General features: G+C 39.7%; 2 protein-coding genes across 3 annotated transcripts; both read right to left on the reverse strand.

Moving 5' to 3' along the window:
• Nucleotides 1-1,776: 1,776 nt before the first annotated feature.
• On the reverse strand, nucleotides 1,777-2,223 carry LOC117288125 (tctex1 domain-containing protein 1-like). Its single transcript, XM_033768827.1, has one exon. The coding sequence runs from the start codon at nucleotides 2,221-2,223 to the stop codon at nucleotides 1,777-1,779; it is 447 nt and encodes a 148-aa protein (XP_033624718.1).
• Nucleotides 2,224-8,068: 5,845 nt separating this feature from the next.
• LOC117288548 (ras-like protein rasD) lies at nucleotides 8,069-24,556 on the reverse strand. 2 transcript variants are annotated; one of them, XM_033769447.1, is made up of 5 exons: nucleotides 24,147-24,556; nucleotides 18,889-19,025; nucleotides 13,955-14,011; nucleotides 11,227-11,300; nucleotides 8,069-10,639 (listed from the first exon to the last, which is right to left on the reverse strand). In XM_033769447.1, exons 2-5 carry the CDS (start codon nucleotides 18,956-18,958, stop codon nucleotides 10,157-10,159), a joined length of 684 nt encoding a protein of 227 aa, XP_033625338.1. In that variant the 5' UTR covers nucleotides 18,959-19,025; nucleotides 24,147-24,556; the 3' UTR covers nucleotides 8,069-10,156. The 2 variants fall into 2 exon arrangements, with proteins under 2 accessions (XP_033625338.1, XP_033625337.1); XM_033769446.1 differs by lacking the exon at nucleotides 24,147-24,556 and adding an exon at nucleotides 19,287-19,425.
• Nucleotides 24,557-24,904: the final 348 nt, after the last annotated feature.

The raw sequence follows: 24,904 nt of genomic DNA on the forward strand, positions 1-24,904 counted from the left end.
GACGACGTTCCACGAACGTTCCTTGCTAACAGCGCCCTCTACTTTTAAATGGGTTTCCAATAAATAAAGTTATAGTTTTGCACGGGTGCACCTCACTAACATAACTGCAATAGCATACAGTGCAAATTGCTAATATTCAAAAATACCCCAAAAATACTTCGAAGTCTCACAGCTTTTCACTGCAGTTAAGGGGAAATTATTCATTGACTCTTGAACTGTTATCCTCTGCTCAATTTGATATGGGGAGTCTCACGGCCGGTGTGGCAGGACATTCTGTCCCCCCACCCCGGAGTTTCTGGGCTCTCAAATCTGGTTAGATAATAGAATGTGTTGGGAATAATGTTGATGAAGCTCTCTATTTTGGAGGGGTGAACCCCTGAACTCCAAATGTTTGCGAATAATGTCAGATGATATGGGAGTCTATTAAAAAAAAGTTGTATTTACCGATTTTTATTTTTTCAGGTATTTTGGGTTTGACCCATCCACTGCTCAACTTTTAGTTCCTCTTACACAATTATTTATAACAACAAAAATTTACAATGAAATAAAAGTCATTGTTTTTAAATAAATTATTGATCATGCAAGCACATGCTAAAATGGAGCAGACACAACGGTTTCAACAGCAAATCTTTAATTCTACGAAGGAACAGGAACGTTTAACAATATTATGGCCATTCATAGTCAAGAAGTAATTATAATAGGCCATACCATTATCCCGAAAGGGGCGGGTTGTGGTGGAGGTTTTTCAATTATTAAAAAACACCTGTTTTCCGGGGTTTCCAATATAAATAGATCATGATGTTGCCATTATATCAGCTACTTCTGGAAAAAACACAACTTTAAATCGAAAGTTTTTGATAATTGTATGTCTACATTTATATTGGAAGCTCAAGAAATAAACACTAGCACGGAAAGAAAGTCTCCCGGAGAATGGTCAAACTGAATCATAAATCAATTTACAAATAAATAAAACATCATGTATCCATGGGGATAGTTTCGTTTTCTCAACACACTCGAACAACCAAACAAGATGGCACTTCCACAATTGTTAAGGGGATATAGATGTACAAAAATGAAGAAAAAAAAATGGTTTTCAAAGAGCTGGCTTCGCGAGCGACCGGTACCATTTGTATAAGTTTTTAAATTATTATGAGGGATGCTACTGTGTAGAAACATTTCATTCCCATTCATTAAAGGCAGTGGACACTATTGGTAATAACTCAAAATAACTATCAGCATAAAACCTCACTGGCAACGAGTAATAGGGAGAGTTTGATGGTATAAAACATTGTGGGAAACGGCTCCCTCTTAAGTGACGTATAGTTTTCGAGAAAGAAGTAACATTCCACAAATTTGATTTTGAGACCTCAGATTTAGAAGTTGAGGTATCGAAATCAAGCATCTGAAAGCACACAACTTCGTGTGACAAGGGTGGTTTTTTCATTTATAGTTATCTCGCAAGCGGAATGTGGAATGTTAACAGAAAATACTGCTTGACAAATTTGTTTACTAAGCAAAATAAAGTGGGGCACCAGTCACAAAAAATGTAAACTTAATGAAATTTTGGCTTGTAACCTGTTTCTGTTAAGCAACACTGTCATTGCTTAGCAAGTTTTTTGTTCTTACAGGCTTTATGAAGCTGATGGGCCCTGGTGTGGCAGAAAAGAGAAGGCTGTGAGTTGTGCCCAATCCGATGACAAACGTTTAAAGAATATAGATGATGGACTCGTCAAAGAAGACCAAAATGTTCAAGAGAAGGAGACGAAACCATCCACCTCAAGAAAAGTACAATCCGTAAACCATAGCCACAGCATACAGCGATCCATTGGTGTAGTTCACCGTAGCCGACGAGTCCGTCCGATCGTCCCATAGACACCGGCTCCCGAGGTGAGTGCCCGGTTTCTCCTTCACGCTCCCGATGCTCACCAACGATACCAACTTATACCTCGGGAAGTGAAGTTCACGGACTCTCTGGTTGATCGTCCCCGCTATGTCCTGGGAGAGCTGCTTGCATCGTACGGGGTCGTAGGTCTCCTCCTCAAGGTAGGTTGAGAGGATGCCCTCGATGAGGCGACCGACGAGTAGCTCGCGAAATTTCCGCTGGGGACCCTCCATCCGGTAAGAAGGCTCGAAGGCTGCTGATGAGCTGGCGTCGTCCATATCTTCGCTTCTTGCGTCTTGGAGGAGGGTGGTCTCCATTACAGGACCGGTTGTAAGAGACATGGCGAAGATTCTCAGATGAAGTTTTTCAAGGCAGTCTGTTCTACAAACCAGCGTTCGGTCGAGGAGACTCTCAGTCAACGAAGATGAGTTTGAGTTTAGCCGAAATCAATTGCATACAAACATAAAAACTTTATACTCTGAAATCTGAAATGACAACAGACTTCCTCTTGCGGGTAAAGCAAATAATTGGACAAAACTCAGTCTGAGAACTTTCCTATAAACTACTGTTTTGAAATTAGGTGTTCATCTGTCAGAAGATCGCAGTGAAACTTGAGGCAAATCTACACAAAAGGAGTCTCGCTGAAATGCAGAACTTTGAAGACTCCACTCGTCGTAGCTTCAATCTTTATAAATCAACCTTTAAACATTCATCACGTATCATGATCATCCCTCTCCCTGCCAACAACACTCTGTCCTCCAAACAGTCCCAGCTAAACACGGGGAGCAAACTAGTTTAGGGTACTCCGTGTTTAACCAACTTGTTTATCGAGGCCGCTCAGTTTAAACACCCGCCTCTCCTCAGCTATTGTCCCCACTCCGTGAGATGTTTGAGTTTGAGAATCATCTTGTTTGCACTTTCGTTAGTTTGTAACAAAAGGTATACTTTTTAGCAAACAAGCACAAACATTCATTGGTTAATGACGAAGGACCCCAGTTTGCTTTGTAATCAAGATGGCGATTTTGGGGTGGGTGGGGGATGATTGGGGCATCAGACGTGTGGGGGTCTTAATGTTTCCAGTCGTTTTAATTCAAGATCTATGTAAACTTATCAATTTGAATATTAATTTGCCTTTAAAGGCAGTGGACACTGTTGGTAATTGTCAAAGACTAGCCTTCACAGTTGGTGTATCTCAATATGTGCAAGAAATAACTAACCTGTGGAAATTTGAGCTCAATCGGATATCGAAGTTGCGAGATAATAATAAAAGAAAAAACACCCTTGTCTCACGAAGTTGTGTGCGTTTAGACGGTTGATTTCGAGACCTCAAGTTCTAAATCTGAGGTATCGAAATCAAATTCGTGGAAAATTTCTTCTTTCTCAAAAACTATGGCACTTAAGAGGGAGCCGTTTCCCACAATGTTTTATACCATCAATCTCTCCCCATTACTGGTCACCAAGAAAGGTTTTATGCTAATAATTATTTTGAGTAATTACCAGTTGTGTCCACTGCCTTCAACCAACATCATGGAAATGTAAACGCAATGCTTTTCGAAGTGCCGTATTGTGTTGGTTTGGAATGTTGACTACTTCCTCCTTTTCCATTTGAATTTATGGTCATGCCACACGAATGATGTTCCCTCTATAAAACGAAAAATGCTTTCAGAAAAATGACCTGGATTACGGGTCATAGAGTGCCTTGCCCATTTCTAAAAACTGGGTTTAAAAAAAAGGGTATTTTAAACGCCAATTCTCCGTCAGTTTGACCCACCTCTGCGTTATTTTGACACTGATCCCGGAACATACTGACCCATAAATAGTCAGTTCAAACGGTACCCGGACCGGAATCCAGGTCAGTTCTGACGTGGGAGTGTTTTGTAAAGTGTTGTGATGTTTGCATTGTGGATTGTTTTCAAGAAGTCTTACAAAAAAACATCTTGTCTCCAATTATCTTGAGCAGCTTCTTCTCTTTTCATCCTTCCCGCTATGACTTCCCCCAGATTATGTTTCACCTTCGTCCCCTAGCTCGTTAGGTAGCGTTTTGCTTTAATTGTTTGTTTGTCCTGTTTCGTCATTGTTTGTACGGTCTGTTCTGTTGTAACTTCAGTTCTGTTCAGAAGTCCAGTATGGTTTTTTTAAAGGCACTGTATGGACACTATTGGGTAATTACTCAAAATAATGATGAGCACAAAAACCTTACTTGTTAGGAGAGCTAGGAGAGCTGTTGATAGTATAAAACATTGTGAGAAACAGTTCCCTCTGAAGTAACGTAGTTTTCGAGAAAGAAGTAATTTCCACGAATTTGATTTTGAGATTTTGAGGTCTCGAACTCAAGCACACAACTTCGTGTGACAAGGATGTTTTTTCTTTCATTATTATCTCGCAACTTAGACGACCAATTTTATTGAGCTCAATTTTCACAGGTTTGTTATTTTATGCATATGTTGAGATAAACCAAGTGAGAAGACTGGTCTTTGACAATTACCAATAGTGCCCAGTGTCTTTAAACCCAAAACGGCTGGGGCTTTATAAGCCAGACACTTCCGTGCAAAAAGTAAGACCGTGGCCGAAATGGTGTATGTGGCTACGGCTACGGCTACGGGCCTCCCATGAGTCAACGTTCACGCGACGATCAAGTCGCAGCGCAGCCACGTCAATTCCTTCATGAAGCCAGTGCATGATACCCAATGCCTCGCCATCAACAATAAGGCCGTGTCCGAATTGGGGGAAAGAAGCTATGGCTACGACTATAGGTGACTCTCAGTGAATTTGGGCATGGTCGTGGTGCGCCCTACCGACCGCACCTCTCAGGAATAAAGATTTGCATACGTTCCAGTAATGAGGGGCCGGGACAGGCCGTGCTCAGAATCTCTGGTGACCAATCACAATTCAGGTTGCATGCCCGAACGTTACCACGCGTCCGTTTTAGGTTTACGACGTCTCTTGCGTTCACTAATTGGTACAGACATATTGCAACCCCTTTAGCAACTTCGTAGCCGTAGCCGTGGCTGTAACCACTAATTCAGATACGGCTTAACTTTATAAGTGTGCTGCGGATATAGGCCTACACCGGTAGTTACCCGGCAATAAATAAAGCCCATTTGTTGTGTTTTAGTGCTGTCCATCACTCCCACCCTATTCTTTCCCGCCTTTTGTTCTGATTGTCCGGTGTTTTCACACCCATGTGTTGGAGGTATGCACCCGGTCCATTAAGGGGTTGACACAACTACATTCCAGTCAGGACCCCACCCGAGTATTATTGGAAAGGGACCAATCTATAAAATCAACATTATGATGTGCAAATAGGCCCCCTCTATCTGGGGGCCACCCTGATTCAATAACTCCAGGGATAGTGTTGTGTGCTCCACCTACATTTCAAGTTCCTTTCAGTAGAGGCGAGGAAAGAAGAAGAGGGCGCTCTAAAAACAATATAGTGAGCATATCCGTCACTCATGGCCCTTTAACATACAGTATTTTCCTGCAAGGTGTGTGGAACTGTTTGGTTTATGAGACCTACTCCTTTTACACAGCACCATGTAATGATTTACAAGGTGCTGTGGCGCAATATGCTGCCAATCAAACCAACACCAGGGCGAACCCCTTCTCTTTTCCATAAGTGCACTGTTCTTTTACGTGCGTTACACAACACACGGGACCAACAGCTTTACGTCCCATCCGAAGGATAAAGCACCATGGTTAAAGTGTCTTGCTTAATGACACAGTTGTCACGACTAGGGCTCGAACCCACACTCTGCGGATCAGAAACACCATAGTTTGAATCCGGTGCTCTTAACCTCTAGGCCATGACACGCCATAGGTCCAGTTCCCAAATTCATGGCTCTGCTTTAAGTAACAAAACAATAAGCGCTTGTGGAAGCAGGGAATTCCGCGCGTACGTCAAGCGTATTTACGAGTTAGCAGATAATTTGTGCTTGTGTGTAAGTAAGCGTATTTCAAGTTAATATCGAACATGTTGAATGTTTTTGTTCACAGCGTTTGTAAGCATGTGTTGGTAACATTCGGGTGGCCATGCCACCAGCTCGGTTTGTTTATCAACAATGGAGTGGTCAATAACACGGGGATATTGACTCCCAAATAGGCGCACACCAAGATTATTGCGGTGATGAATTGGGCCAATAGGGACAGATTTTCTGTTCTTGCTTGATATTCAGACGATAACATGGTGGAATGCATTTTGAAGAATAGATCAGGGGAAAAATAGTTCAGAAATTTAAGCAAAACTGCTTACCGGTGAACGTAGCCACTAGTCATTGTAAAATCAGCGGTTGGCTTGGGGGATTCGAACCCACAACCTTGTATTGCAAGTCATCATGAGTCAAACCACTATTTGACTGCCGTCTGTCAAGTCAAGTGTTGGTAATACTGGGTGCGTTCGATTAGCTTCCCTGGGTCAACCCCGCAGTGCTCACTCAGGTGAGCCCCTGCCATGAACTAATCGAACGATCACACTCGCCCTCTCGTGGTGACGTCATGTACCTCGGGTCACCCCCAAGTGACCCACTCCACAAGCAGGGCACTGGGGGCTGACCCGGGCGAGCCTCTGGACGACGTCCAAGCTATTCGAACGCACCGTGGCGAGGGCACTTTGGTGCTTATGGAGTCTTGCTGTGAAACACAGTGTGTTTTTGGAACACTGTCGAACGCACCGTGGGCAGACCGGGGTCGACCCAGGGAAGCTAATCGAACGTACCCACAGATTGATTGCACATGACGTCATTGACCGCCATCTTGGATGAAAATGCCCACGCGTGAAAGGCTATCATTGGCGGAGAGTTCGGCGCAGGGCCTACACGTGTGCACTTTTTCATTATTTTGCATAATCCAATAATGGCGTTCGATGACGCCGTGAGCTATCCATCTATTTATGAGACTTTGTGCCTGAGAGGAATGTTCATGGAGACAAATAGTTCATTAGACTAATGCAGGAATAACTCATATCTGAAAAATGACAATACTATGAATTATTCTTTCACTCTGACCGTTTATAAATGTCAAAGTGAAAAGGGGTTTAACAACCTCTGCTCGATGACGTTGTTGACGACAACTTTGGTTTCATTTACGCAAGACGAAACACGTAAGAGCACTTCAACCGGTAAATTATACACGCATTGATCATAGTGCTTCAAGGTTGTAAGTCCCGCCATATTAAGAGTAACCACGGCAACACTGGCTTTAATTGATCGCAGTCGTCGTATTTCATCGAGATTAGTCGGCTGCATACATATATTTACATTGACTCAGACATGATCATTATTACTGTATATTGTACGGGGCTTTTTGTTTATTGAGGAATCGAAATAATTGTAGCAAACTTTTTTGACTTGCATGAGAAACAAATTTGTAATTATAATATTATTAAAAAATAAATAAAAACAAATTAAAAATAAACAAATAAATAACAAATAAACCATAAAAACACGAAAGGTTTAAACTTAAGAAAACCTCGCCAAAATGTCTCAAAGAGAAACATTTTAAATTTGGACAGCAGTTTATTTTTTTAATATAAATAATTTGCATTTATAGTTACAATAATTCACGAATTCCCTCAGGTACTTGCAAATATTTTGTGAAGTTTTTTGCTCAAAAATTGTTCAGTCAGGCACTGACGAACTAAACGAAAAACTTTTGCCTTTTTATCAATGGGCCAATAATGACATTGATGTAGGCCTACCATGGACAAGTTTTGTTAACAATTCAAATACTAATACCAAAATAAAACTTTAAAAAGCTTAGAACTTTTTGTAGACGTTGCTTTGCAATGTTTTTTTTCAGCCATTATTTTCGTTTAAAAAGAACAAGCCCCCGTAAATTGACATTTGCTTCATTTATACTGACAAATATTGGGCTTACAAACTCTACTTATAGGCCTACTTGTTTACATTGAATTGCTTGATAAATCTTAATGTTCGTAGTTTAATTGCCTTTAAAACCATCAGCTTTTGATGAATCAAATTCATGACAGTAGAGATTTATTAAAGTAGCAACGTTTTCCCGCCATACTTGTGGAACAACTTTTCCCCGCCATATTATTATTATCATTGTTGAACAAAAAAATTCCGCCATGGCCATTATCATTGTGGGACAACGTTTTCCCGCCATAATATCATTGGAACAACGTTTTCTAGCCATATATCATTGTGGTACAAGGTTTCCCGCCATATTATCATTGTTGAACAAAGTGTTCCCGCCAAAATGTGGAACAACACTCGGTCTGTCAACACTATTGCTCGTTCTGACCCAACCCCCTTGGGGTTTAACCAATCAGATAAAGCAAAGACACCCTGCAGTGATGTATAATATTTATTACATTCTAAGGAGTAATTCATTGACAATAAAAGTCAGTATTTGCATGACCACAACAAGATGGAATATGATGATGTATTGGGGGCAAAATAATTACAGAAGTCAATGAAAAGGGCATTGTTAAGATTGCAATCACATCTTAAAGTCATATTAGATTCTCTCTACAAGTTGGGGTACCAATTATTTGTTGCAGAAAAGGTTAATGTAATTCGGATTAAGACGGAATAAGTCGAGAAGACCATTATACGTGTCTGGGTTTCTGTGAATAAGTCTTTGTCCACAATACAAAGATCAAAGTAAAATGTCAAGGCAGAGGAATTGCATGTGGGGGCGAATTTACATAAAAACGCTTAGAATTCATGAATAATAGTATATTAGTGAAATATCATGTAAACAACATCTCCGTGTGGGAGGAACAAAAGTACATAAAAACACCATCCAAATAACTTAAAATTTTGAAAAGCAAAACAACAAGACAAAATCAACAAATGCTTTTGCTTTACAATCAGTTTAAATAAAACCTTGGGACTTTGAAGACATTGTATTTATTACGCGTGTATATTTTAGCCATTATGCCATTAAAAAGATCGCCAGTTACAGTCGAACTTCGAATGCTTAGGCTAAACTGAATAACATTCTTATATGGGTGGCATTTAGAACAACGTTATGACGTCATGTCTGCCTCACATGCCGTTTTCGAAACCACGGCTTGGTATTTGACTCAGGGTTCACCAGTTATTAAGTAAGACGTACACTTTCCTGACACAGGGTTTCAGACTACGCGAACGGATCCCAAGACAAAGCCATAGTTTCGAAAAGGGCCATAGACTCGGCCTAAGGTATGTATATACAGTATACGACCCTGCACATTATAAACCTCGCCATGTGTAAATCTTTGATAAACAACATTTCGTTAATTCACAGGCAAACACTTTGAAGGACTTTCGTTCGGCCAAATATCGCAGAAGTAACATAAAGTGACTGTCACTTGTTTAGACGTTGTAGCAACAATGGACTTTCTCCATCAGCGAGACCAACATATGTTTTGATATTAAGTCAGAGGTTCACAAATCATATATAACCAACACTAATCCAACAAACACGCTTTTCCATAAACAAAGGAAAACAACAGAATAACAAAATAAAACTAAAGATAAAAAGCACCACATAACAAAAAAAACGTGTTATCCAACGAACAAAATGTATTAACAAGACAAATCGAAGAAAACTACATGAAAACCAACAAAACAAAGTATCTCTCAGATTGTCACGCTGGTGAGCCTAATTTTCGCGAGCATTTTGAGATATTCTTTCCACGAGAGAAGCGATAAACAAAACACCTTTGTTTGTCATCCCCTCAATCTCTCCCCTCCTCCATACCCTGCCCTGCAAATCTCCTCCCCTCTCCATCTCAGATTTCAGTCCTTTAAATAAAAAGAGACCACATCGTAAAATTTGCATTATAATCATCTGGATAATTGATAAAATCATCCTAAATCAAAGTCGCATTACCAAGACATAAAATAACTTTGCACTCTGTGTACAAATATGTCAAACAATATTTACAAGTATACTTTTTTTTACATACAATATACAACAAATCAAATTGCCATTTCTTTCAATGGCTTCTGTCTTAAAACAAAACTATTGCAAAATATTTGTTTTAATAAATAACAGTCACACTTTGAGACCACTCGGATATTATTTACAATTTTTAGCACCATTGTGTCTTGTCAGAATATACACCCTACGTTGTTTAGATCCCGTTGGTGGTGTCATGGGCAACAGTAGCCAATCACAGCGGACAACTCGTCGTTACTTCAAACCGCCAAGAGAGGGGGTTGTAGGGCTATTTGCTCCTGCGAGCGTCGTCATATACGGGAAAATACAGTGCGCGCAAGTTTAACAAGGCGCGTTTGTCAAAGAGTCTCTGCTGATAGTTTTAGGATCTCATAAACTCGGGCATGTTTGCCGTCTCTGAAACATTTTCGTGCTGTGTTGCGTCGTGAAGACGGGTTCATCGTCACTGTTATTTGCCTCCTCTTTAGGATTTGTCTTGGAATGTCCGTAGAGAACGCTCACGGCTCGCCGGATGTTCCACCCTTTCTTGACCTTTAACCTCCTCAGCTCCGTCTGCGCATCTCTGACAAACTCAAGGATGGTCTCCTTGAGGCTGACGCTGTCTGTGGCAGCCGAGAGTTCATGGAACTTCCAGCCGGCCCCCCTGGCAAGAAAGTACCCTTCTTTGTACGTCACCTTACGGCCTTGTTCAAGCTCACGTTTGTTGCCAACGAGGAGAATGGGTAGGTGTGACTTGAGGGAGGACTGAAGACGCTCGCGGAAGAATTTTGCGGCTTCAAAACTGGATCTGTCCGTGATGGAATAGACGAACATGACGGCGTCTGCTGACTGAAGATAATCTTCAAGATTTGTCTGCAAGGTCAAACGAAACGTAAACAATGGTTAAAAGATGCAGCACGAACTTAACGAGATTTACAAAAAATAAAGACACGCTTACGAAATTTTGCTTTGAGGTAGAGAGGTTGCGAACCCTTAATGGACAAAACAATTTAAAGTAATAAGTTGTTATCTCATCAGTTATCTTTGTGAGAAAAAAATGGAGCCAAGTATGGGACACTTGACAGTTTTGACCACTGTATAGCAATTTTTAGTCGCTGTAAAGGAACAGTTCACCAATGTTTTCACCTGTTTTCATTCCTGAATAGCAATTTCAATTTAATTAAACGTCAATGTGAGGTAACAACTCATCAATGTTTTCACATCATGTTTCCATTCCTGAATATAGCAATAGCAATTAATTATAAAATTGGGAACAATTCACTAATGTTTTCACCTGTTTCCATTCCTTGCATATAGCATTAAATAAATTAAAAGTTGTGAACAGTGCACCAATGTTTTCACCTGTGTCCATCCCTAAATAGCAATACCAAATAAGTAGGGAACAATGTTCACGAGTATTTTAAAATAAAACAAGAAAGAATCTTAGTATGTTTTCTCACCTGTCCTGCTGTGTCGAAGATTTCTATTCTTGTCATCTTACCGTCCACTGTCTCCAGCTTCTCATACCGACTTTCTGCACAAGAACAAAAAATGAGATATTAATTATAAAGTTCACCACTCACACCTGGCCATCAGTGATGTAATGAAACAAAATTCTCGTAATTTCGAGGAACAATGTCCACTGTGTTGGTCGTTCCTTACAACATGTTTTCTCCAGACAATTACAATCAAATTAAATGAAAAATGTTTGCTAATACATTAGTTAAAACGAACTACGTCACTTTTTTTTGAGAAGTAAAAATAACTGATATCATTCTCAATAAAGACACCATTACAACCAAACTTAAGAAAGTGTTTCTCAAAACTTAGTTGCAGTCATACTAGACGTACGTACGGCCCAAGGGGCAGAGGGGCAACGGGGAACTAGCTTTAAAAAATTCGGGCAAATCAGGGGGAACAATAAATTATACAATTTAAGATGTTCTATCTTATGTGTGTTATTTGTAGTGGAACTTTTGTAGTGGAACTTCCCTTTATTATCAGTGAGCTTTCAACATGAAACGTATCATTGTGTTCATTTAATAATAAAACCTACAGTTTATCTTTAAAAAGTAAAAGAAACCCCACCACTTTTCATTGCGCGATAATGTTCAAGATTGCATGTTTTGGCATCACAGGTGAACCGCGCCAGAGATACCGTTCAGAGTGTCAGCGTCCCAGGGCAATCGAAATGACTGCGTAAGATTGTTTTCTCTAATGCTGTGAAACTCGAGGTCCGGGGGAAAAAAACTGTGTTGGATTGACGTCAGAGAAAGGCCAATTACATGTTATAAAGGTGTACTACAAGCAAGAGTTTTATTTTTTTTTTTTTTAACACAGAAAATTTTACATGTTGTTAACATGAATAACTGGAGTAGCCATACGACAAACGTACAAGCAAAGTTTCTTGTTCTCTTTTTTTTCAGAAAATTGTACACGTTGTTGACTTGAAAACCTGGAGTAGCCATACGACAGGCGTTTAACCTACGTAAACGATTTATGTTTGAGAGTAAGGCTTCGTGAACCTTTGATCTTTATGGCTTGAATGAGGAACCCGAGTTATGTTGGGAACATTTGTTCAATTCCTCAACCATGGCTGTGTATAATGCTACGATACGGATGTTGGGGTCACACAAGCCAACTTGTGCTTTAACCAACTGCAGTGTATGCTAGCTACAAGTATTGGTAGCACACGGGTAATTTTTCAAAGAATGTGTATGATTCCCAAAAAATGTATCAGAACATTCAAATGTGAACCGATGCTTTTATTTGAGATTGCCCGGGAACCGGTTGCATTGCCTTTGACCCTAACGTTCTTTAACGGCGATACCAGTGGGTATATATGGGCCCACATGCTCCCGCTGGGAAACCCGTCACTGACATTTGGACAGACTAACACACCAGATGTCCTTTTTTGTTACTTTTCTTTTCTTCGTATACATTTATTTTGTTTTCCATCATACACCCACCGTACACCTCGTCTGTTTAAACTGAAACAACAACATGACCTTTCATCTAGACTTAAACCCAGACCAATCACCGATTTAATTAACTTGCACTCTCCATCCACTCATGTAAAGCCGTACAGAGTTAATTCAGTAGGCCTACACGAACAACCCTATACAAAGTTTAGTAATAATTATAATACTGCGTGGAACCAGTGATGGAATATTTTTTGATCCAGTGTTGTTTGTATTATGGATATCGTGGTTAGTCATGCACTAATCCATGTGAGGCGGCAGCGTGCCCCAGACACTGTGGCCGGTGACCACACTAAACTTGACCAGCATGCACTGATATACCATGCCCCAGATGGGGTAGTGGGTATCCCCCTAAACATGTGTCCATAGCCTATGTTCATCTTGTACAGACTTAGCACCCTAATGATCATGTGAAGAATCCCTGAGATTCCGAGCACCAGTGAAGACACTATAGGGGAGGGGTTACACCATAGTAGAGCGTCAAAATGTGCACAAGGCACAGTAAACATTTTATATTATCGGCAGACTTACAGAATTGGTTTTTGCTATAATAAAAAAAAGGTTGCTGCCAGTGTAAGCACTTTATGTTATCTACCATATACATAAACTGACAAACCTGAAGTTTGAGATCGATCGGCCATCTGGGTCACGAGAAAGAAGTGAAAACCGATTACAAATTTTGCATTGCATCGGTGCCAAAACAAAAATGAATAAAACGCTCACTGAGCGATAAACTCCAAACGCGAATTTATTATTTATTTCTCATCAAATATGACGTTTCAGACAGAAATATTTCAAGGGATGTTTTCAACCATCATCATCATTAGACCGTGTAAGTTTGATGTAAATCTGTGATCTTCACGATTTTGTTTCTTACCAATTATAACGTTAACCACTAACTTGGTACCAGTACCAATTTAGTCTTAACAAGTAATTTCCATTTGACATGCTACCGTACGACACGCGATCATCAACTCGAAGTTTCTTAGTTCGAAATGCAAAGTTGAAACAAACAAATTTGAAGTGCAGTAAAAATGCAAATCGTTGGTGACAATGTTAAATATTTGTTGTATTGTGTTTTTATTGCAAACTACAGAGAATTACGATGACGTTTAGAAATAAATAAATACGCAGCTTTAAGTTTTAAGAAGACAAACAACATAATATGGCAAGTCATAACATCGGGCAATATTGCAAAACAACTTACCTAATGTTGGGTCGTACTCGTGCAGATATCTCCCACAGAGAAATCGAACTGCGATCGCTGAAAAAGTAAGGCGGAAAAAAAAAAAATTTTAGTGATCGATTTTTAAATATAGAATTTCAATTTTAAGATTGTTTTGTCCACATCACATTGGGGATGCTGCAGTCAGTTTTGTATCAAGGAGAAGTGTAGAAAGGTTAGTCGATTACTTCGTACTTTTGATTTGACTTCAAAACAGTGAAACGACAAAGTTGACGAACAAGGGAAAAAGTCAAAGTCGACTGAGGGTGAGATGAGGGCGGGCGGTGAGGAGAGGGGGGGGGGGGGTTGTAGCCGAAGCTAACTTGATACGTAACCTCAGTCTCCCAACCATGAGATTTCAGAAAGAGATAACTTTAATTTATTTGTTCATGATTCATTATGTTTAACAACGTTTTTCCATGGTAACCAGGGGATGAATTAGAAGAAGGAGAAATTAAATTTTAAATAAATGAAGTTACAGATGTATAAGACATCAACACGTTATAGACATGGAGGTTGTTCTACCTTCATAGTGATGACAACAGTTCACAGAAACTTCAAATAAAAACAAATATATTATAGTTGGCAATCAAGGCATTCACCTGTGTATTTATATTCAGTTTCATTTGTTGTAAAAACCTCTATTGTGTGAGGATAACAGTTTAGCAATGGAGCAACATGTTTAGTAAAAGGTTGAGCGAAATGGAACACTTCAATTGGGTTTGTTGGGGTTGATGACTTCCCATTCAATGGTGAATGAAGTGTTGTATACAAAGCTACAACCGTGCGAAACACAAAACCACCCCATGGTTAATTTAAACAACCCCACACAGACCATTGGGGAAACAAAAAACCTGGTATCTCCAGTTGCAAATACACTTATCGGTGTGGAAACAACAATGGGTTGTTTAGCACACAATCTCCAGGGAAAACGACACCATTAGGACTGCCTTTTATTTACAGAAGGACAGGGTGACAATAATTCAAGTTTTATGTGGAAAAGATCTATTGTTACTTCTGAAGGGGTTCGTTCCTGGTAATCACAGGTAGTCCGGCTAAATTAAGTGACCTTTCCTTTTTAGAAAGACTCGATGGAGTGACGTAAGAACTTCTTACTAAGAAGCCCTTTCATTGGAGTTTTTGGAAAGTCTGATTCCGCGTTATTTGTTAACAAAGTATATATATGCGAACAATAGAGATGTCACTTTAATTGTTTTGACAAATGCTTATTCAGAAAGATGGTGTCAGTTTGAATGTGGAATGGGCGTCCTTTTTCAAACAATCTGGTTCAATGAAACGCAAGCAGCATATCATTACCATTTTACACCAATACTAATTATAAAAAGTACCAAAAGTATATTTGACAATTACACCAGCAAATACGGGATGCTCAGTTTAACGGCCGTATCCGAATTGGCGGCTACAGCTACGGCTACGGCTGTTGCTAAGGGCGTTGCTATGGACGTCCTATATACATCAACGCATGATGTCGCGAAAATCTAGGTGTAGCCCTAGCTCATAGCTGTAGCCGCCATAATTGGGACACGGCCCAATTTTCAGTTATTTGTTCCCGAGGCAAAATTAGAATAGTTTTCCCTTGATATCCTCTTTGTTGGTTGTTTGTCTTTTTCATGAATCGCAGGAAGAAGTTTTGAAATTCTTCAATTTCTATTAAAAACTCCCCTGTCAGAATTGATCCTGGATTCCTAAAGTCCCAGGGGACCTGACCCATCTCCGGGTCAAGCTGACCCGAAAAGCCCATTTCCGGTTCAAGCTAAACCGGAAAATGGTTAAACAATGTGATTATAAACTCAGATTCTGGCACAAATTCCAGGTCATGACCCACAAACAAGTCAAGCCTAATGGGACTCGGATTCGAGTCAATTTCTGTACCGGAAGCTTTTTGAGTGCACACCGTTGGTCAATATTTCTAATCAAACAAACAACAGAGATGCATTACTGTTGTTAGAACAGCCATATCTTTCCCCACGTATATATGGCGGTGTCTTTCACCCTTTACAGTTATATCGGTGGACCAAATCCCAAATCCCTAAGCACAACACACCACTCCGGAAACACAAAGAGGTGTTTTTCTAACGGTCCACCTTAAATTATGCAAGCTTTTTTTCGCGGGCAATGGCTCAGCACCTTTCCTTAGCAACCAGCACAATCGGTGTTGTTACATCACACAGTGGGATGTTAAACTTGTAGATAATTATTGGGTAAAACCAAACAGACCATTGGTTTGACTACTCAGGTGTGATTTTTGACAGAACACCTGGTCTTAATTAGTTTCTTAAAAACAATCTGTGTGTACACAGGTAAACCAATCAACTAAAAATAGTAACTTTGTGAGCGTTTCACACCGTGCGAAGTTTCAAACCCTATACAAACACTTCACAGTTACAATCACTCTCTTCGTTATAGTACAGATTGATAGAACTATTGAGCAGACGACACTCCTACAAAATGAATTTGTGATATGAATCAACGACAATATGTATTAGGAATACACAATAGGGAATGTTTGAGAATCAAACATCTCGCAAAAGTTGCGTTGATAAACTTGTTTTGTAAGATTGGAGGGGGTATGTTTTCGTGAGGAAATTTAATATTTTTCCCCTCCGGGTCAGAGCATGGTGGGGGAGAAGTATGCAACGCTTTGGTCGAATAAACTCAGCCCGAAGCACCAACAGGTAAATCATGACTTCTGCTGTTGTTGTGTTGTCTTAAAAAGATGATAGACTGCTCATGTTGTGGTATTTCTCTGTCGATTTCCCAGACATATATAATGATTGTCAACCATTTTTTATAACCTGTAACAATTGCTTTAATGCTACGAGATTTTCTGCAGAATGGATGGGGAATTGTTTACTTGTACGCGGCCTTATAAGTTAGTGCAATTTAAAAATCAGTTCAACAATAGTAATTATATAAACCAATATGTTGTAGGCCTGCCACTATTTGCTATAATGTATCTTAATTATTTTTCCCCCGATCACGTTTCCCGACCCTCTTTCACAGACATTATTGGATCCACTGGTACATTCGCAACAATGTACAACAACATGTAACCCAATAATTAAGGAACTATGGGAGTAGGTGCCGATATAGGAACCTATGTCCACACCTTTTGCCATACAGCAAATCGGTAAAAGATTCAAATCTAACGGTTTACATACACGTATTTAAACTTCAGAACATCACCCTTTAGGGTTACCCTACAAAACAGTCCCTATATACCGTGCATTCGATATCACACGTGCGGCCCAACGCAAACTTGCATCACTGGGCACTTAATCAAAATCAAAGAGCAATGCCGAAATCGCTGTACACACCGCTCCCCGCAATAAATCACGAGCAAACAATCACAGTTGATTCAAAAGATGTACACAACAATTAAAAGGGATTTGTTTGCTGATAATACTCTTTAATTGGTTGATCTTTGGGACAGCTCTCTTGTGATATATTGCCGGGAAGTTGTAAATCGCGACCGTTATCGCAAGCCTACGTGTAGGAAATGATGATATTATCAGGTGTCAAGCTCACAGAGAAAAAGATTAAAATGGTGATAAGATTTTCAACTTTGACACATCTTTTTTCGGCAAAGTTTACATTTGGTTGTTTGGTTTTAACCCAATATACATGTAGATGTATCGGTGAAAATTAATTTTCAAAAGGTGGTAGAGTTGTTAAGATACTACCGAATATGGAGATGCTATGTCCGTCCAGCACACAGGAAGAATAATCCGAAATTGGGAGTTGGGATACACAATCTCGCTTCTCAGATTAAAAATTTGAGGTTAAAACAAGTAATCTTTTTGCATAACCGCATTACTTCGAGGTGAAATATTTCTCAAAATGTGTTATATCGAAAGTTGCTGTATATAATAAGCTTCTAACAAAAGGTTACTGCCTGAGAAACGTTTCATGTTTGAAACGTATCTCAGATTAAAATGTTTTTGAATCCCTCTCTCTAAAACCACATTCATTTGAAGGGAATTGTTTCTCAAAATGGAAGGGATTTGTTTCTCAAAATATGATTGCACGCATAATATCATCAGCTGCAGTGCTTATTGCCAAGTAAGTTGCTATGGTCATTTTTCTTTGCAGTAATTACCAAGAACTTCCCTTTCATTATGTCACTCGCGACTGCCTCACTCATTTTACCCAAGAGAGCGAGATCGAGAGCAGACGACGTAATGTCCAAAAAGCCAATACCTCGTGCGTCATCAAACCGCCTCGTTTACGTCCTTCAAATATTTATGACTTTCTAAATCAGAGACGGCCGTATAGAGCCAGTGATTTAACAAGAATCGAGCAATCTATGAACTACATCTAAATCGTGATAAAATAAAAACCGTATAGGGTATTTCCCAGTATAAGCCTAACTGGTTATGGTTATATCACACAGCATTACTGCCTGCATTTCGCAAGTCGTGAACTGCAGAACGTCTTTGGGTTGTCTATAGCTTCAGAGAAAGAGGTAATTTTTGAGTCTGAGACTCGTGCAAAAGTACACAATATTCTATGCAACAAGTGTGTTTTCCTTTTAATTTGTTTGGCAACTTTGATGACCAAGTGAGCCCAAATATCAACAGGTTTGTTACGTGTTGGAGTACACCAAGTGATGATACTGTGCCCAATTTCAACGAGTTGCTTAAGCAGAAAAGGTAGCCAAACTCAACAAAATTTTGCTAAGCAGAATAAGCTTAGGTTACCAGCCAAACTACCATATCACATGCACATTTTGATACTGGTATCCTGCTCATTTCTGTTTAATAACAGAAAACTGTTTAGCAATATTTTCTGCTTAAGCAGCTCTATGAAATTGGGCACTTGTCTTTTGACAATATTTCCAAAAGTTTACCCTGAAATTTGAAACTTATTCCAAATAAAAGTTTTGTTGTTCTTACCAGATTTTCCAACTCCATCATTTCCGAGAAGCACAAGACGAAATCCATGTGCGCTCTTGTCAGCTTTCATCTCGTCCGTATAGAAGCGGCTAAATTGCTTTGCCAAGCTCTTGAGTTTCTCCACTGGACTTGGTGGACTGTAAATAGAAGTAGGACAAAAATATATATTAAAATATTGATGGGAAAAGAGTATTGTCTGACCGCCATCTTTTCACTCCAAAACGCCACCATTCATTTTTGGAAATGATGGCGGGTCAGATATGTTCCTTGCTCTATGGTCAGAGTCAGCGTTTTTCCTGCGAAACATCCCTCTCAAATTCATCCACAACGGTTTTTAAACAAATTAGTTGAACCTTTATTAAAAGAAACAACCTCCTTTGCTTGAAATAGAAACTTACTTGTCGATTAGCAAATTTTCAGGCATGCTCTGCAATAATGGCGCCATCTGTGTCAATTACAAGAGTCCAATATTTTTTCTTCTTCACAAATTCAAAATGTTAACTTCAGTTCAAGAGAATTCCAGAGTAGCGTGTCACCTCGTCGAGAGCTTGCGTGGTTCTAAAGACCCAATCCCTGAGCCTTGCATGAGGCACTTCACAAAGTAATAGAGAATGTTGAATATTCTTTGAAATCTGTTGACAACTTCGTAATACCTCGAGCTATGCAGAGCGAGATCGCTGACTGCACAAACAACACGGCCACAAGGACACTGATTTCAATGCATTATCCCTTAGGAGTAATTCCATTCGTGTAACTCCTTTTGTTGGAATTGCAACCAGTTTAGGAGGGGGACAGCCCAGGTCTGTGCAAGTATGGAAAGTTTTTTCACTGTTGTCTTTTTCATCTTTACAGCGACTAATCAGTTACGAGAACATTATAATAACCATCTTGACACCCTCTTAGGGGGGTTTGAAGACAACGTAAAGAGGGGGTAAAGGGTCCTCTCTTCGGACTACCTACGAGGAGAGATTTTTGCTCGGTGAATACATCAGTACTTCGCCCCGGGAGATGCTCTACCTCGCCCAGGGAGATGCCCTACCTCACCCCGGACCCCTTCATGGTCTATAAACGTCCCTCACACCACTGCTTTCTGATGTTGTATACTCAACAAGCTCTCGTAACAAGGATTTACCATAGGGGTCCTGCCTCAATGGTTTTGCATATGTATTGGAAGCCATAAAGTGCTATTTGATTAGGAGCTGTGGGCAGAAAAACTACATAAATCCCTCTGGCAGGTTGCGAATTAAGAATGTGTATGAAGGGATTGAGATCGATTTAAGGTGAATCTGAGACTGACACCAGATTAAAAGACCGAAATAGAAATCTTTAAGAAGATTCTCTTGCAGAATCTCCGCTCATGCGTTGTAGATGCACTTAAATTATCCCATATTTGTTAAACCTCTATGCCCTAATATTATTATGTGTACTCTGGAAGTTTCTGGGTCAGATTTGATCCGGGTCATTGGTCATGTGGAAGGGCTGGGTCAGAAACTGCTTTTGAAAATGTGAAAGTTTATAAGCTCAAACACTGAGTCAGACCATTGAGCAAGGTTTGACCAGTTTCGAGATGCTGCGACAAGCCGACGAGATTATCTGTTCATCATTGTAATTGCCCGTTGTGTTTAAGTATTTCTGATAATGATAAAGTGAACTGAATCAAGCCTCGCAAGCCTAACGGCGAAAACCCGTGTGAACCAGAAACACCGAGTTTAAACTCTTCCATGATAAATGTTCTGTGTTCTTTTACGTGGCCTACCAATTCCAGTATACACGGGACCTATGTGGTTTAACGTCCGATCCGCAGGATAAAGCAACACAAGTGCCACGACCGGGACTCGAACCCACACTCTGCCGATCGGAAACACGAGAGCTTCTGGTGCTCATAACCGTTCGGCCACAACACGCAACTCCTCAGAACAACGACTGTACGTTATTTTAGAAGCCATAAGAAACCCAATTAACAAGATACCCACTGAGATATGCAAACATGTTATACTTGTTATGGCAGGTTTTGTTTCCTGCTAATCACAGGAATGTTAGGAATGCACCGCTTCTCAATAACAACTTTTCATACCACACAATTTTTATCAAATTATTTTTGTCAAATCCCCCCCCCCCGCGCGCCCCCACGCCGTGGTCCGCCGAGAAGTCAACATCTTTCTCGTCGCCATGGAACCAAGAAGGGGGAAAAATCGAGGCCAGTCTCCTTTCTTCGATATTTTCTCCATCATTTATCAACAATACACCACCATCCACCAACCATGATGAAATCTCTAGAATTTCATCGCTAGCAAAAAAACACAAAAACGGCACCATATCTGTCACTCATTCGACATAATGTGACAATAAACACAAGTGGTTCATTAAATGACTAAAACGTACATCACAACAAGGCTCTTGACAGCTAGACGTTTTTGTGGAGTGTTTGATTGACACGCTGGAGTGCTATGACGAGGAGTCGAGCGTACGGACTGCACACTAAATATTATTCCACTCTCATGAATTGACTCTGAGAGAGAGACTGAGGCAAAAACACACGTCGTATTGTGACGAGGTACGAAACATGCCACTATACACACCCCATGGGGAAAACAAATAACACCATGCCTTTTAAAGGACATTACAGAATTGGTTTTTGCTAACAAAACAGTTGCTGTCAGTGTAATCCACCATAAACAAAAACTGACAAACCTGTAAAAGTTTTAGATCGATCGGCCATCTGGGTCCCACGAGAAAATAATGAAAACCCGATTTTACACATTTTGCATGACATCGATGCAAAAAAAAAAAAAAAGAATAAAACGCTCACTGAGCAATAAACAACACGCGGTAAATTATATTATTTATTTAATATTTATTTATTTCAGACAGAAATATTTCAAGGGATAATTTATAATATCATCATCATTTGACCGTGTATAGTTATGTTTTACGTAAATCTGTGGTCTTAGAGATTGTGTCCCACAATTCTGTGTGTTCCTTTAAGACAAAAATCGACAGCCACAGCAAATTACGCCTTATGAATACAGTATCCGGCAGTGTTTATATGAAACGTGAGCTCCCCTTAGTCTGTTTAGGTCGAGTTATCTTTGCATGGGGGGACACGTATTGTCAACCGAACACTGATTTGAAAACTCTTTTCAGAGCATGTGTCACTTTTTGGCGGGATAAACGAGTCTATGCGATCAGACATGCGATCAAAAATCTTACCATACATGACCATGGTGTATTCAATGTGCGGTGAGATTCAATATACCATAAAGGCATCAGCCTTCGAGCTGCAGGGCTTGATTTCTTCTAAAAATGTTGCAGACAAAACAAAAATCTAACATTACCTGTTGGTGCCAAATTCGAGGCATCAAAGTTTACAATAGAGACGCAACAACATTAATTGGATTACCGATTGTTGAAAAGAGTGATTGACATCAGATACCAGACTTTCTGATTTCTTCATTTTGGTGTAATTGATCATTTCTGGCTGTCACATTTGAAGAAAAAAAGAACCATGATGGAATAAAATTCGAGGCCAACCAACAGAGTGCTCCTATCTTCGATGTTTTCTCCATCATCAGCACTACAATCATCCTCCAACCATTATCAACTCTACAGAATTTCATCGCTATATACAAAAACAATATCGGCACTATATCTGACTGAAGATGTATTGGAGACTTTTAAAGGCAAATTATACCTTTTTTGTTTTTAAACCGTTCGGAAATTGTTTTAATCCTACAATGTTGACAATAAATCTAACATGCGTTTATGATTATAGATATCGCCGAAAAGCCGGAGCTATGTCCACGCAGGAAAGAATAATCCTTTAAAGACCCTGGACACTATTGGTAATTGTCAAAGACCAGTCTTCCCACGTGCTGTATCTCAACATATGCACAAAATAACAAACCTGTGAAAATTTAAGATCAACTGGTCGTCAAAGTTGCGAGATAACTATGAAAGAAAAAACACCCTTGTCACACGAAGTTGTGTGCTTTCATATGCTTGATTTCGAGACCTAAGGTTCTAAATGAGGTCTCGAAATAAAATTCGTGGAAAATTACTTCTTTCTCGAAAACTACTTCACTTCAGAGGGAGCCGTTTCCCACAATGTTTTATACTACCAACCTCTCCCCATTACTCGTTACCAAGTAAGGTTTTATGCTAATAATTATTTTGAGTAATTACCAACAGTGTCCACTGCCATTAAGTGAAATGATTCTCAAAATGCTTTATCTTATCGAAAGCTGCCGTAAGGCTTCTAACACAAACGTTTTTATTGCCATTAATGTTAGACCCCCTAGAGTGATTTTCCAAATGTTAGACACATCACGGTCCCTGGAAAGATGTACATTTTTCGGCGTATTAGCTCCGATATAATGATTGCAAATCTAAAAGCTAACATTTTTTTATCAACTTGACATCGATATCAAATTTCTTGGCAGCCAGGTTGTCTCGATTGTGTAGTAGAGATACTGTTTCAACGTGAAATCTAAACACATGTCGTTTTTGGAACGAAACATAGGCCTATGTTTACACAGCTATTGGTGTCTCTTTGATCCTAGCCGGTTTTGGGGGCTGACCATTATTTCTCTAAAAGAACCGATTTGGAGGAACCAATAAGCTCTGGCTGATGAGACGTGACTTAGCATCACTTACATTCTTTTTCTCACAGGAAGGGGATAGGCCTACTTGTAATAACCCAAACAAATAATGGCCATAAAAACTAGTGGTATGAAGCACTGCAGCTGATGATAATGTCAAACATTTTGAGAACCAGAATTCAGCAAAAGGGGCTACACAAAAATGTCAACCTGAAACAGTTCTCAGATATTCCAATTCCTATAACGTGGACTAACCCCTCCAGATCTCAAAAATGCTACAACCTTTTTAAATTAAATTGCCACAGGTTATAGTTCTGCATCCATAGCATAACAACTATACTTGGTAATGAACAGTTGAGAGCTGTTGATTAAAACATTGTGAGGAACGGCTCCCTCTGAAGTAACGTAGTTTTTGAGAAAGAGGTAACAAAAAATTACTATAGGCATCTGAAACCTGTGTTTACTTTAATTATTCTCTTGCAAATTCATTGACCAATATTGAGTCAAAATGTTTGCAGATTTGTTATTTAATGCATGTGTATAAAATAACAAATCTGTAAAAAAGAAAATTACTCAATATTGGTATGTTGAAATACATGGCCTTTGATAATTACCAAACGTGCCCAAAGCTCAAGAAAATAATAACCATGTTTCACTTACCTGTGATTTGTTACACTCCAACGTGCAAGGTGAAGACAATCTTTTGAAATCTACCTCTCCCCCCAAAAAATCGAAACGAACAAACAATCAGCAGCTCTTCAAAGGCGAACCGAATCCCTACACCGTCACAAGTTAATAAAAAGCACACGCAAGCAAGATCCTTATATTACGCCTTTCAAAATGCACGTCCCGTTTATTATCCTCCCCTTCAACAAGTGGTGTGCTGTTTTCTCAATAAGATGTTTTCCACTTTACACACGAGGTTCTTCTTATTCACTCATTCCTCACACGAGTTATGACGATCTTGTGCTTGTCGCTCGCCCACACTTATTATTTTCTCTCTCCCGCGGTCGGACAAAGTTCCCGGCTGGCGTCTTGTTTCTCTGCTGTTGCTCCTACTCGGCGTATGCATGAGGCTGTAATGATAACGATAGATGATAACAAGCCACTACTACATTCTTGTACGGAAACGCAATCACTGCAAATGCAAACCGATCTGAAAGCATAATACGGATTTTTTTTTAATACACTGTTTATTCACTACACACAAACCACGCGGCGATTTATAACCGGTTGAAAATTTAACCCGTTGGGTAAACAGGGCCCCGGATGATAATAACAAGCTCGCGTGATGTGTGTGCACAGTTTTAATGTTTTGGTTAATGATTTTGGGATGGGTCGTTTAATTAAACTAATGGGGCATAGTAATAATCTGATTTTCATTTTGTTTTTCTTTTCGTAATGTAAAGGAACTTGAC

Source organism: Asterias rubens, chromosome 3 (assembly GCF_902459465.1).
Source record: "Asterias rubens chromosome 3, eAstRub1.3, whole genome shotgun sequence".
Lineage (NCBI taxonomy): Eukaryota > Metazoa > Echinodermata > Asteroidea > Forcipulatida > Asteriidae > Asterias > Asterias rubens.